This window comes from Lissotriton vulgaris, chromosome 7 (assembly GCF_964263255.1).
Source record: "Lissotriton vulgaris chromosome 7, aLisVul1.2, whole genome shotgun sequence".
In the NCBI taxonomy this organism is placed as follows: domain Eukaryota; kingdom Metazoa; phylum Chordata; class Amphibia; order Caudata; family Salamandridae; genus Lissotriton; species Lissotriton vulgaris.
This window is the reverse complement of record NC_141695.1, coordinates 1,681,822,722-1,681,839,488: the sequence shown is the minus strand read 5'-3', so window position 1 is coordinate 1,681,839,488 and position 16,767 is coordinate 1,681,822,722. Positions and strand designations below refer to the sequence as shown.

The window sequence follows — 16,767 nt, the reverse complement described above, 5'->3', positions numbered from 1 at the left end:
ATGTTGAATTTTATACATAACAGGCTTCAAGAAATTAAATCATCTAATGAACCATTTGGAGGAATTTCTATTTTAGCCATTGGTGATTTTTACCAATTAAAACCTGTATTTGACAGATACATTTTTCAGGATTCTACACAAATGTATGGTCCTTTAAGTGCTAACTTATGGAAAGAACATTTAAAAATTTTTGAATTAACAAAAATTATGCGCCAAAAAGAAGATCTACAATTTGCTGAATTACTAAACAGATTGAGAGAAGGCAAGCATACTGAAGAAGATATTTCACAAATTAAGCAAAGGGAAATACAACCTGATGAGACTTTATTAGAAACAATTCCATATATCATGTCAACTAATCTAGAAGTTAATGAAATTAACAAAAAGGTTTTAGAACAACATTGCAAAGATTATCCTGTCTACATAACAGTAGCAAGCGATACTGTTAGTTCTGATTTGTCTGAAAGTGTGAAAAAAACGATTCTTAAGCAACTGCCCAAAGATCCACAGAAAACAATGGGCCTTTCACATACATTACACATTGCCTTACAACTTCGTTATGATTTAAGTTGCAATGTGGATGTCAATGATGGTTTAACAAATGGCGCAACTGGTGTTGTACAATTAGTAGAATTGATTAACAATACACCTATTATTGTTTGGTTGTTATTTGACAATCCCACTATAGGACAAACAACCAGACAACAATATAAACACTTATTTCATTCACAAATACAAAATACATGGACACCAATACATGCTATTGCTAGACATTTCCAATACACTAAGAAATTTATTACCATTATACGGAAGCAATTTCCTTTACGCCAAGCATCAGCACGCACTATACATCGCACACAAGGTGCAACTCTCGAACCACTTTATATACACTTTAATAACAGCAAGATTCATCATTTGCATTATGTTGCTATTAGCAGGGCAAAATCAATACAAAATGTCTATGTACACAATTTTGATGAACGTAAAATTGTAGTACATCCACAAGTTAATGAGGAAATGCACAGATTAAGGACAGAAATGCCACTTGAAATACATATCCCACAGTTACATACATACAGTGCACATTTCAATATCATTGCACACAATATAAGATCACTACAGAAAAATTTTTCATCTATGGTAGCGGATAGGAATATATTACAAGCAGACATTATTTGCTTAACTGAGATCAACACTACAAGAAATGCTACAGCTAATGATTTCACGATAGAACAATATCATCACATTATATTTGATAAATTTCATACATACAACACAAACCATGGAATGATTATGTACTACAAAAAAGATTTATTTATATTGCCTATTTATGAGACACTTGAAGGGATAGACATTTTACATTTTACTCTACAGATTGATGACACAGATTACCTTATTATTATTTTATACAAACCACCCCTAAAAAGTATAACTTCTCTTTTTGATTTCATCACAAATATTACGGATTTTTACCCCACGCACAAATTGATTATTATAGGGGATTTCAATGTGGATGTATCTCAAACAAATGCAAACAGCAAGCAATTACTTGGATTCTTTGAAACAAAATTACAATGTCAACAACTCATTAACAGTTACACAACTAACTACCAATCCATTTTAGATCATATATATACAAATGACCAACTACACAACTATGGTACTTTAGAATGCTATTACAGTGATCATAAACCAATATGGGTTTGTATTTAACATGTTATATCACATTTTCTATTTCAGATGATGTCTATTGAAGAAATAATGAACATTAATACTGATGACAACAAACCATACCAGAAACCAATAAGAGTTAATGTCATCAGCTGCTCAGGGAAAACTACATACAAAAATGCTAAACAAGAGCAGAAAATATTATTCCATTTGGCTTTAGCAGATAAAACTGGAACAATTAAATGTACTTGTTACCAAGAAAATTTATATGAGCAAACGAAAATAAACTGTGGACTACTGATACGAAACTTTATTCTCAAAAACAAAACAATTTTAATTACAAAACAAACTAAAGTAACCAAATTTCCCGCAATGACAATCGAGGAGGGCCTGATCCAACAAGCAAACAACATTTTGCATCCGCCTGCACCATCGGCTTCTCCCATCAAGGAAATAAAACGGGCAAGTTTAAAAAGCCTGATGACCGTTTCAGGGACAATAATTGCCGTAAGTATGAACACAAACAAGTTATCATGTCAACTAAAAAAAAACTATTGTCTTGCAGTGGAAAAGTTGGACTTATTAGTATTGAAAATGACATATCTTATGTATTTTTGCTTTTTCGAAATTGCAAGTCTAAATAGTCTGATGACTGTTTCAGGGACAATATGTGCCAGAAGTATGAACACAAACATGTCATCATGTCTACTAAAAAAATGCATAGTTGGCTTACACACAAATTACACATTTAGGGGCACGATGTAGGTAGCCCTTTAGCGATCCCAATCGGCCAAAAATACCGATTTTGGGCCGTTTCAGATCGGTAAAGGGCTATTGAGATGTAGGGGCACATTTTAGGTAACTTTAGCAAATCTGTTTAATTACCGAATCGGTACTTTTACAGATTCAATAAAATTAACTGAAATGTAATGTAGGTATGCAATTTATCTTCTGCACATGGCTTACACGATCGGTATTTTACCATGGAATACAAATCCAGGGTAAAATACCTATGGCATGTGACAGGCAGACCTGCCCTTAGGGCAGGTATGCTTGCCACATGGCACCTGTGCCTTTTTTGGGGGTGCCAGAGGGTGTCAAAGTGACACCCCCTGCACCCTTCATAATTCTTTAATTACAGATTCTGTAAATACCGAATCGGTAAGGCCTAATCATTCCTATGGGCTTCAAAGCCCATAGGAATGAATGGGCATTACCTATTCGGTATTTACCGATTCGGTAATTAAAGATTTGTTAAGGATTCTGTAATGAATCCAGATGTTGGTACCTACATACAAAAATGGGATTTACCTACATCGGGCCCTTAGGAACTTCACTAACAACCTCAAAAAAGCTTGCATTAGACACTCTTTCACACTATGTATAAAGTAATAGTTTTGAGAAATATAATAGGCCAGTGCTTTGGGGTATAGTACAAATTCAAGTACTCTCCACAAAGCCAATTTTTACTAAAACAAAAATGCACTATGGTAGAAAGTATGTTCATTTGGGTCGTGGAATATAATACATTATATTACCAGTCATACAACGCACTACTACTATGTGTTTTTACTGTCACTATTTTGTAGAATTGTTCTTTTTGGGTTTACCAAAAGTACGCAAATACTGTCTTTACATCAATGCCTCACCGTCAGTCAACATCACTCAGCCGCACCACCCAACCCTCACTCTCCCTCAACACCTCACCCTCAACTATTTGATCTTAATGCCTCACTCAACCTCAATCTCACTCACCCGAGATCACCCACAACACCTCCTCCTCACTCACCCTCAATCACCCTCACTAGCCCTCCACACCTCCCACTCTAAAACTCTACCCTTCTCCCTCAAATACTCACTCACTCTCACTCAACACCTCAACACCTCAGCCTCACACTCAACATCAATCACTCACCCTCACTCAGCCTCATCCTTACTCACCCTCAACTTCTCACCCTCAATAACTCTCAACACCTCACCCTCACTCACCCTCAACACCTCACCCTCAACAATTCACCCTTAATGCCTCACTCAGCCTTAATCTCACTCACCCTCAATCACCCTCAACACCTCTCACTCAATCACCCTCACTCGCCCTCAACACCTCCCCCTCAAAAAGTCAACACTTCTCACTCAACTCCTCAGTCACCCTCACTCTCACTCAACACCTCAACACCTCAGCCTCAACATCAACACCTCACCCTCACTCAATCAATCACCCTCACTCACCCACACTCACACTCATCCTTACTCACCCTCAACTTCTCACACTCAATCTTTCACCCTCAACACTCCCTCACTCTCACTCACCCTCAACCCCTCACCCTAACTCTGCCTCACTCACACTCACCCTCATGTAACACCTCGTCCTCACTCACCCTCAACCCCACCCTCACTCACCCTAACCCTCAACACCTCACCCTCAATCACTCACCCTCACCCACACCCTCACTCATGTCATCAGGTCTACTAAAAAAATGCATACTTGCCTTACACACACAGCACACATTTAGTAAGTTAATTAACAATTAAACAAAAAACACGCCTTTTGAAAACTATAATATGGCAGCACTTTCCGGTATACTACAAATACAAGTACTCTCTACAAAGCCAGTTTTTTCAAAAAATATTGCTATCATTTAGGAAGGATGTTCATTTGGGTCGCTAAATATAATACATTATATGGCCATTCATACAACGCAATAGTAAGATGTATTTTGACAGTAAATATGTTATACAATGCTTAGTTTTTGTTTAGGAATAGAACTAAAAAAACACTGTCTTTACCTCAATGACTCACCCTTAGTCACCCTCACTCATTCTCAAAACGTCACCCTGACTCACCCTCAACACCTCACCCTTAACACCTCAGCCTCAACGCCTCACTCACCCTCAATCACACTAAACTACTCACCCTCACTCACCCTCACTAGCCATTAACACCTCCCCCTCAAAAACTTAACACTTCTCCCTCAACTCCTCAGTCAACCTCACTCTCACTCAACACCTCAGCCTCAGCCTCACCCTCCCCCTCACTCACCCTCAACACCTCACCCTCACCCAATAACTCACCCTTTCTCACCCACACTCACCCTCATCCTTACTCACCATCAACTTCTCAACATCAATCACCCACAATCTCTCACCCTCAACACTCACTCACTCTCACACTCAACTCCTCACCCGAAATAACACTCACTCAGCCTCAGTCACACTCACGCTCATCGTTACTCACCCTCAACTTCTCACCCTCACTCACCTTCAATCTCTCACCCTCACCCTCTCACCCTCACCCTCACTCACCCTCACTTACATTCAACCTCACCCTCACGTAACACCTCATCCTCACTCACCCTCACTCCCCATCAACTCCTCACACTCAACACCTCACACTCAATAACTCACCATCACCCTCACTCATGTCATCATGTCTACTTAAAAAATGCATAGTTCACTTACACACACATTACACCTTTAGTAACTTCAATAACTAACTGGAAAAATTTTGAATTATACACTCTTCAAAGATAGCAGTGCTTTGGTGTATACTACAAAAACAAGTACGATCTACAAGGCCATTTTTTACAATAAACAATTCAATCTTTTAGAAAGGACGTTCATTTGGGACGTTAAATATGATACATTATATAGCCTTTCATACAATGCACTAGTAATATCTGTTTTTACTATCACTATTTAATAGAATGCTTTCTTTTTGTGTAGGAAGAGGACGCAAAAACGGTGTTTATCAATGGGCAAGATACCCCACTCAAATCCATTACAATAAAAGATGCAACTGATGATATAAAAGTGACACTGTGGAGAGAAGCGTCACTATTTAAAATACATCTTGGGAAATATGTGACCCTGACTCATGTCACTGTACATGAATTCAATTGCCAAAAAATATTGAATACAACGCGCCATAGCAAAATGGAGGTAAGCACAACAAACCAAACATTTTGCAATTATCTCTTTTCAGCCACTCTTGGAATTTCACCCAGTCTTGCCCTTTCAACAACTCTGCCCCTTCCACCCACTCTGGACATTTTACCCACTCGGGACATTTCAGCCACTTGGGACCTTTGACCCACTCGGGAGCTTTCACCCACTCGGGAGCTTTCATCCACTCGGGACCTTTCAACAACTCTGGCTCTTTCACACACTCTAGGCCTATCACCCAATCTAGACTTATCACCCACTCTAGACTTATCACCCACTCTCATACTCACTCACCCTCAACAACTCACCATCAACACCTCACCCTCATACTCACTCACCCTCAAATCCTCGCGCTCATTCACCCTCACTCACCGTCAACACACTATCACACTACAACAACAAACAAATACTTACCACCACAGCAACACTTCATTCACCCTAAACACCTCACCCTTAACTCCTCACCCACCCTCAATCTCAATCATCATCAATCACCTTCAACATCTCACACTCAACACCACTCTCATACTCACTCACCCTCACAACATCACCCTCATTTACCCTCACTTACCGTCAACACACTATCACACTACAACTACAAAAAAACACTTACCACCACAGCAACACTTCACTCACCCTAAACACCTCACCCTTAACTCCTCACTCTCACTCATCCTCAATCACCCTCAACACCTCACCCTCACTCACCTTCAACGCCTCACCCACACTCACCCTCACACTCAGCTTCTCACCCTCAGCCTCAACACCTCACTCTCACTCACCCTCAACGCCTCACCCTCAGTCAATCTCAACACATCACTCACCATCACTCTCACTCATCCTCAATCACATTCAACACCTCACCCTCAACACCTCGCTCACCCTCAGCCCCTCACCCTCACTCACCCTCAACTCCTCACCCTCACTCATCCTCACTCACCCTCAACACCTCCCCCTCATTCTCACTCACTCTCCCTCTCACTCACACTCATACTCACTCACCCTCAACACACTATCACACTACAACCACACACAAAAACTTACCACCACAACACCACTTCAATCACGCTCAACACCTCCCCATCAGCCCCTTACTTACCCTCACTCTCACTCATCCTCAAACACTGACTCACCCTCAATCTCACTCACCCTCAACGCCTCACCCTCACTCACCCTTAACATCTCACCCTCACTCACCCTCAACACACTATCACACTACAACCACACAAAAAAAATATTACCACCACCTATCACCCACTCTCGACCTATCACCCACTCAAACCCTATCAACAACTGGGACCCTTTCACCTACTCAGTCCATTTCACCCAATGTGTCCCTTTCAACAACTCTGTCCCTTTCAACCACTATAGGCCTTACACAAAAAATAAAGTATACAAATTTAAAAAATAATTGTTGCTTGTATTTTATCTCAACAGGTAACAGCCCCACCAGAGGAAAAGATGGACATTCTAATTTATGGCGTTGAAAGCTCTACTGAGCAAACCAGTATTATCACAATAAAAGTGACAAACACAGACGAATTGCAATCCATGCCCATCGAAAACGAGATCTTAATTAAATGGTTTATGTTAGATGAGGAAGTTGACAACATCGGAGATGCCCTTGTCCATTTTTTGCCACAAACTTTTGAAGTTGTCTTTTGTAATGGGCAAATCATAAAGATTTTGAAAGAAAAAGACGATGAAATATTTTCTGACTAAATTTTGCATGTTGCCAGGATATCTTTTTTTTGTACAAAGTTAAACAATAAATATTTGTGATTTTTTTTACAAAATAAAAAAGTGTGTAATACAAATTTTACAACTTCTATGGTCATTTTTTCTATACGAAAGGCAAATTATAACTAAGACACTCAATTTATACAACATAGTCACACCCACATACAACATTCAGCCAATCCATTTGACATTACAAAAACATATACAAAATACACATACTTTGTAGCTTCCACGCACTACAGTATTAGGTATGAATGAGACTGTTGAGCTAAATACGCCTGTGCTGCTGCAGAGTTATGCTGTGTTGTTGAGCAATGTTACTGTGGGGGGCCGAATGTTAAGGTGGTATTGATGCGTGTTCCATTGGTGGACATCACAAAGTAGGTTGTTGGGAGAAGTGCAACTGTTGTTGGGATGAGTTATGCTGTGGTGGTAATAGTTGAACACTAACACAGCACAACTCATCATCAACACATCACAACAACAGCATTAGGAAGCACCACACTAACAACACTCATCAACACACCAACATCACTCTACACCACCACAACAGCATCATTCTACAACAACAACATACAAAAACACAAACACACTTACTTTACAATAACGAGTCACACATGCAAAACACTCACATTTGCCAATCACACCCTCACTCACACTCACTCACTCTTAACTCATCACCCACCCTAAATTACACTCACTCACCCTCAACACCTCATCCTCACTCTCCCTCAACACCTCATCCTCACTCACCATCAACACATCACCATCACCCTCACCCACCTTCACTCACCATCAACACCTCACCCTCACTCACCATCCACCCTGCACCCTCAAACACTCAATCACCCTCGCTCTCAACACCTCTCCCTCAACGCCTCACCCTTAACCCCTCACTCACCCTCACGCTTAACAATCCTCAATCACCATCAACACATCACCCTCAACGCCTTACCAACACTCACCCTCAGCCCCTCACCCTCAGCAACAACACGTCACTCTCACTCACCCTCAACACCTCACCCTCAACAACTCATCATCAACACATCACTCACCCTCACTCTCACTCATCCTCAATACTCTCAACACCTCACCCTCAATACCTCACTCACCCTCAGTCCCTCACCCTCAACTCCTCACCCTCAACACCTCACCCACACTCATCCTCACTCACCCTCAAAAAATCACCATCAACACCTCACCCTCATACTCACTCACCCTCAACACCTCACCCTCATTTACCCTCACTCGCCGTCAACACACTATCACACTACAACAACAAAAAATACTTACCAACACAGCAACACTTCACTCACCCTCACTTCACTCACCCTCAACACCTCACCCTTAACTCCTCACTCACCCTCAATCTCAATCATCATCAATCACCCTCTACACCTCACACTCAACACCTCACTCTCATACTCACTCACACTCACTCACACTCAAAACATCACCCTCATTCCTCGTCAACACACTATCACACTACAACTATAAACAAACACTTACCACCACAGCAACACTTCACTCACCCTAAACACCTCACCCTTAACTCCTCACTCACACTCATCCTCATTCACCCTCAACACCTCACCCTCACTCACCCTCAACGCCTCACCCACACTCACACCCTCACCCTCAGCACCTCACTCTCTCTCATCCTCAATGCCTCACCCTCAACGCCTCACCCACTCACCCTCAGCTCCTCACCCTCAGCCTCAACACCTCACCCTCACTCACCCTCAACGCCTCACCCTCAGTCAACATCAACACATCACGCACCCTCACTATCACTCATCCTCAATCACACTCAACAGCTCACCCTCAACACCTCACTCACCCTCAGCCTCTCACCCTCACTCACCCTCAACTCCTCACCCTCACTCATCCTCACTCACCATCAACACCTCCCCCTCAGTCTCACTCACTCTCACCCTCACTCACCCTCATACTCACTCACCCTCAACACACTATCACACTACAACCACACACAAACACTTACCACCACAACACCACTTCAATCACGCACAACACCTCCCCATCAACACCTTCCTTGCTCTCACTCTCACTCATCCTCAATCACCCTCAACACCTCACCCTCACTCACCCTCAACGCCTCACTCACCCTCATAGCCTCACCCACCCTCAACACCTCACACTGACTCACCCTCAATCTCACTCACCCTCAACGCCTCACCCTCAATCACCCTCAACACCTCACCCTCACTCACCCTCAACACACTATCACACTACAACCACACAAAAAAACAATTAACACAACAACACCACTCATCACCACTGCAGCAAACAAAGGTCATACAATCAAAACATGTACCCTTTTAACAGTCACTCACACAACAACAGCTATTAATGGCCACTTTCACCAGGCATACACACACAACAGTCATCAGTACTGCAGTACTATGTCTAAATGAGACTGTTGGTGTGCAAAATACGGATGTGGAAGTGCAGAGTAATGCAGTGTAGTTGCTCAATGGTACTGTGGGGCTGCAGAAAGATAAAGTGGTATTGCTGCATGTTGCATTCGTGGACATCAGTGATGCCATTGTTGGTAGAAGTGCAACTGTTGTGGTGCAAAGTTATGCTGTGGTGGTAATTATTAAACATCAACACAGCACCACTCATCACTAGCACAAAACAACACATCACAACTACAGCATTACTAAGCACCACACACTAACATGCCCACACGCTCACACACCACCACCCTCACACACATCCACACTCAAACACTATCACACATCCTCGCACACCCACTCACATTCTCAATAAGCCTCATACCCTCACGCTCGCCAACAATCACTCACCCTCACCCTCACACCGTCACCCTCACACCATCATCCTCTCACCCTCAACACCTCACCCTCAACACCTCACCCTCAACACCTCACCCTCACTCACCATCAACACACTATCACACTACAACTACACACAAACACTTACAACAACAGCACCACTCATTACCACTACAGCATTACACATCAGACAAACTACATACAATCCAAACATGTGCGCTTTTAACATGCACACACACTAAGAGCTAGCAATGGACACTTTCACAAGCCGTACACACACAACAGTCATCAGTGCATCCTTTCACCATGCATACACCCACACAAACAGCCATAAAGCCACGAATTCAACAGTCACACACACCAACTGGCCAAAGTGCACGCTGTAGAACAACTTTTGGTACGTTGCACACACAATCACAGCAATACAAGCATGCTTTGGTGCTATACAGTACTGCAGTTCTATGTCTAAATGAGACTGGGGGAGTTCTAAATACAGCTCTACTGGCAAAGAGTGATGATCTCATGTTGCTCAATTGTAGTGTGGGGGTGCCGAATGTTAATAATGTGCTATTGCTGGCGAAATGGACATAAGGGAGGCCGTGCAAGAGAAAATTACTACACACAAGGCAAGTGCGACCGTAAAACACGTACGGCAAAACGAAACTCAATCCATGTCAAAGAATAAAACTAAATAGCAGCCATTGATAACATACAAAACACACTCAAATGAGAGGAGCCAGACAGGAAATACGTCCTAGCAAAGCAAGACCGAAAAGAATAATTACAGTAACATCAAGAAAAGGAAATGCATAAACAAATGTATAAGAACTCATAAAGGCACTCTTTCATAATAAGGGAATAAAATTGTCATTACCTGTCGATCGTAGCAGCTCATTCCCTGAAATGAAGAAGTTATAAAAGAAACACAGCAAAAAAGAAAACATACACAGTGCATACATAATACTTTTAACTACAACAAGCAAAATAAATGAATAGCGGCGAAAGAAGTCACATACGGGTACAAATGACACAAGAAAAAGCTAAGTCAGAGGGAAAATAAACATCACAGTGCCACCTCAGGCGAAACGAAACTCCGGAAAATACATTCAAGGAAGACACTAGCAAAGATTACACAATGCATCCCGAACTATCAACTTAAACACGAGCCAACATTCGCATAAAGATCAAGAAATATTGCAAAACACAAGGAAAGTCAGCGCGAAATCACAACGGACGCAATGTCAAAAACATAATACATAATAAAATAAACATTGCTTTATGTAACATTTCGAAAAAAAAACATTTTACAAACATATATCTTTTACAACAGTACTAAAGAATATTGTAACTCGAAAATCGATAATACACAAGGCGCAATACAAATAAAACACTCATACATCCTAATAAAACATTATGAATAATACGTATATACACACAAGTATTAATACATTCAAATTCATGTAATCAATGTTAATAAATGTACATCTTACCAGTCCAACGACGCAGCAACAACGACGGAGGAATAACACACCTTTACCGCACGAACATTCACACCAATGTAGAAAACGCCCCGTTAACGCACGTCAAATGCAACGCTACGTCACACAACGTAGAGCTGCGATTGGCTAAAAATTACGTAGCGCTCAACATTACATCACCATCAACTAAAAAATAGAACGCTAACATCCCTTACGTAACAAACGTAAAGGGAATACATTGCGTAATACCCTTTACTACAACAGAAATAAAACACATTTTAAGGACATACACTAAATAATTTTACAAACGTATACACATACGAAAATAGTTTTTTTGAACATTATAATCAACATTAACACATGGGCGAGACTCACATATGCCAATCACACCCTCAGTCACCCTCACTCACATTCACTCAAGCTCACTCACCCTCAGCACCTCACCCTCACTCACCCTTAACAACTCACCCTCACTCACCCTCAAAATACACCCTCACTCACACTCAATACCTCACCCTCACTCACCCACAATACCTCACCCTCACTCACCCTCACCAACTCACTCGCACTCAGCCCCTCTTCCTCAACTCTTACTCACCCGCACTCACACTCAACACCTCACCCTCACCTTTACTCACCTTCACCCTCATTCACCCTCAACACCTCACCCTCAACAACGCAATCACTCACTCACACTCATTCTCACTCACCCTCAAGACCTCACACTCACTGACCCTCAACACCTCACCCTCATTCACCCTCAGCCCCTCACCCTCAACACCTCAGCCTTACTCACCCTCAACACCTCAAAACAATCACTATCCCGCACTCACACTCAGCCCCTCACCCTCAACAACTTAATCCTCACTCACCCTCACCCTCAAAACCTCAACACAATAACTAGCCCTCACTCACACTCAGCCCCTCACCCTCAACAACCCACCCTCACTGACACAATAAACCTCACTCACAACACATCACCCTCACTCAACTTCAACACATCACCCTCAACAAGTCAATCACCCTCAATAACTAACGCTCAACAAGTCTCATCATCACTCAGCCTCAACACCTCACACTCACTGACCCTCTACGCTTCACCCTCAATCTAACTCACGCACCCTCACCCACCCCCACCCTCACACACATTCACACCCTCAACATAACAAATCCTCACTCACCCTCACACACCCTCACTCAACATCATGGCTTCAACAACACCCTCACATGCCCCCACCCTCACACACCCCCCACCCTTACACACACCCAAACTCACACACTATCACACATCCTCATACACCCACACACATTCTCAATAAGACTCACACCCTCACCCTAACACACAATCACTCACCCTCACCCTCACACCATCATCCACTCACCCTCAATCACCCTCAACGTCACTCACCATCACTCACAAAACATCACCCTCAACTTCACTCACCCTCACACTCATTCACCCTCAACACCTCACCCTCATTCACCCTCAGCCCCTCACCCTCAACACCTCACCCTTACTCACCCACATCCTCAAAAACTCAACCACAATCAGCCTCCCTCACTCACCCTCAGGCCCTCACCCTCATCACCTCACCCTCACTCACCCTCACCCTCACTCACCCTCAACTACTCACCCTAACTCAACCACAACACATCACCCTCACTCAACATCAACACATCACCCTCATCAACTCAATCACCCTCACTCACTAACGCTCACCCACCCTCACCCTTACTAAGCCTCAACACCTCACCCTCACTCACCCTCAACGCTTCACCCTCAATCACACTCAGGCACCCTCAACCACCCCCACCTTCACACACCTTCACATCCTCAACATCACACATCCTCACTCACCCTCACACACTCACACACCCTCAATCAACTTCATAAGCTCTACCACACACTCACATGCCAACACGCTCACACACCCCCACCCTCACACACATCCACACTCACACAATCTCACACATCCTCGCACACCCACTCACATTCTCAATAAGACTCAGAGCCTCACCCTCGCCAACAATCACTCACCCTCACCCTCACACCGTCACCATCACACCATCATCCCCTCACCCTCAACACCTCACCCACACTCACCATCAACACACTATCACACTACAACGACACAAAAATTTACCACCACAGCACCACTCATCACCACCACAGCATGACTCAGCAGACAAAGGTCATACAATACAAACTTCAACGCTTTTAACAGTCAGACACAACAACAGCTATCAATGTGAAATATCACCAGGCATACACACATAACAGTCATCAGTACTGCTGTAGTAGGTATAAATGAGACTGTTGTTGTGTGAACAACACATGTGGTAGTGCAAGGTGATGCTGAGTTGTTGCTCAATGGTACTGTGGGGGTGCAGAAAGATAAAGTGGTATTGCTGCGCGTTGCATTCGTGGACATCAGTGATGGTGTTGTTGGGAGAAGTGCAACTGTAGGGGTGATGAGTTATGCTGTACTGGTAATTATTAAACACCAACACAGCACCACTCATCACTAGCACAGAAAAACACATCACAACAACAGCATTACTAAGCACCACACTAACATCACTCAGCAACACACCAACATCACTCTGCCCCACCACAACAGCATCATTCAACAACAACACACTATCACACTACAACTACACACAAAAACAATTACCACAACAGCACCACTCATCACCACTACAGCATTACTCAGCAGACAAACTTCATACAATAAAAAAATGGATTCTTTTAACAAGCACACACACACACACATCAATGTACTCTATCACAAGGCGTATATACACAAGTCATCAGTACTGCTGTAGTATGTATGAATTACACTGTTCGGTAGCTAAATGGGGCTGTGGTGGGGCAGAGTGATGCTGTATTGTTGCTCAATGGTACTGCGGGGGTGCAGAATGATAAAGTGGAATTGCTGCGTGTTGCATTCGTGGACATCAGTGATGCCATTGTTGGGAGAAGTGCAACTGTTCTGGTGCTGAGATATGCTGTGCTGGTAATTATTAAACACCAACACAGCACCACTCATCACTAGCACAGAACAACACATCACAACAACAGCATTACTAAGCACCACACTAACATCACTCAGCAACACACCAACATCACTCTAGACCAACCAAACAGTATCATTCAACAAAAACACACTATCACACTACAACCACACACAAACATTTAACACCAAAGCACCAATCATTACCACTACAGCATTACTCAACAGGCAAATGTCATACAAAAAAAAAATGTGCTCTTTTAACAGGCACATACACCAATAGATAGCAATGGCCACTTTCACCAGGCGTACACACACATCAGTCAGCAGTGCATCCTTTCAACATGCATACATGCACACAAACAGGCATCAGTCCACGCTTTCAACAGTCACACACACCACCAGCCAGAAGTGCACGCTTTAGGACATTTTTTTTTACCTTCAACACACAATTACAGCAAAAGAAGCATGCTTTGCAGCTGTACAGTACTGCAGTACTATATCTAAATGACACTGGGGGTGTACTAAATACGGCTCTAGTGGGCAAAAGTGATAATGTGATGTTGCTCAATGGTACTGTGGGGGTGCCAAATATTAATAATGTGCGATTGCTGTGTGCTGCAGAAATGGACTTCAGGAATCCCTTGGACAAGAAAAATACTAAATACAAGCCAAAACTGACCAAAAAACACGTACGGCAAAACGGAACTCAATCCATGGCAACAAATACACCGAAATAGCAGCCGGTATGAAAATGCACAAAAACAGTCTAATGCAAGAACGAAGTCAGAAAGTAAATTTCGAGCACAAAGACCTAAAACTATAATTACATTAGCTTTACAATAAGCAAATGCATAAACACAAGTATCAAAGTCACAAAGACACTCTTTCATAATTAAAAAAATTAATTGTCATTACCTGTCGATCGTAGAAGCTCATTGCCTGAAATAAAGAAAAGAAAAAAAAGAAAACATACAAATAGAACAGCATTCAACAACACCCTCACATGCCCCCACCCTCACACACCCCCCACCCTTACACACACCCAAACTCACACACTATCACACATCCTCATACACCCACACACATTCTCAATAAGACTCACACCCTCACCCTAACACACAATCACTCACCCTCACCCTCACACCATCATCCACTCACCCTCAATCACCCTCAACGTCACTCACCATCACTCACAAAACATCACCCTCAACTTCACTCACCCTCACACTCATTCACCCTCAACACCTCACCCTCATTCACCCTCAGCCCCTCACCCTCAACACCTCACCCTTACTCACCCACAGCCTCAAAAACTCAACCACAATCAGCCTCCCTCACTCACCCTCAGGCCCTCACCCTCATCACCTCACCCTCACTCACCCTCACCCTCACTCACCCTCAACTACTCACCCTAACTCAACCACAACACATCACCCTCACTCAACATCAACACATCACCCTCATCAACTCAATCACCCTCACTCACTAACGCTCACCCACCCTCACCCTTACTGAGCCTCAACACCTCACCCTCACTCACCCTCAACGCTTCACCCTCAATCACACTCAGGCACCCTCAACCACCCCCACCTTCACACACCTTCACATCCTCAACATCACACATCCTCACTCACCCTCACACACTCACACACCCTCAATCAACTTCATAAGCTCTACCACACACTCACATGCCAACACGCTCACACACCCCCACCCTCACACACATCCACACTCACACAATCTCACACATCCTCGCACACCCACTCACATTCTCAATAAGACTCAGAGCCTCACCCTCGCCAACAATCACTCACCCTCACCCTCACACCGTCACCATCACACCATCATCCCCTCACCCTCAACACCTCACCCACACTCACCATCAACACACTATCACACTACAACAACACAAAAACTTACCACCACAGCACCACTCATCACCACCACAGCATGACTCAGCAGACAAAGGTCATACAATACAAACTTCAACGCTTTTAACAGTCAGACACAACAATAGCTATCAATGTGAAATATCACCAGGCATACACACATAACAGTCATCAGTACTGCTGTAGTAGGTATAAATGAGACTGTTGTTGTGTG

At 43.1% G+C, this 16,767-nt stretch overlaps 1 protein-coding gene across 1 annotated transcript in view; it reads left to right on the top strand.

Moving 5' to 3' along the window:
* Nucleotides 1-7,385, top strand: part of LOC147706311 (uncharacterized) — a 93,823-nt gene extending 86,438 nt beyond the window's left edge. The window contains exons 4-6 of the mRNA XM_086929603.1: nt 1,741-2,178; nt 5,395-5,610; nt 7,051-7,385. Of these exons, the coding sequence (XP_086785729.1) occupies nt 1,741-2,178; nt 5,395-5,610; nt 7,051-7,335 (939 nt within the window). The 3' untranslated portion in view covers nt 7,336-7,385. The remainder of the gene's footprint in view (nt 1-1,740; nt 2,179-5,394; nt 5,611-7,050) is intronic.
* Nucleotides 7,386-16,767: the final 9,382 nt, after the last annotated feature.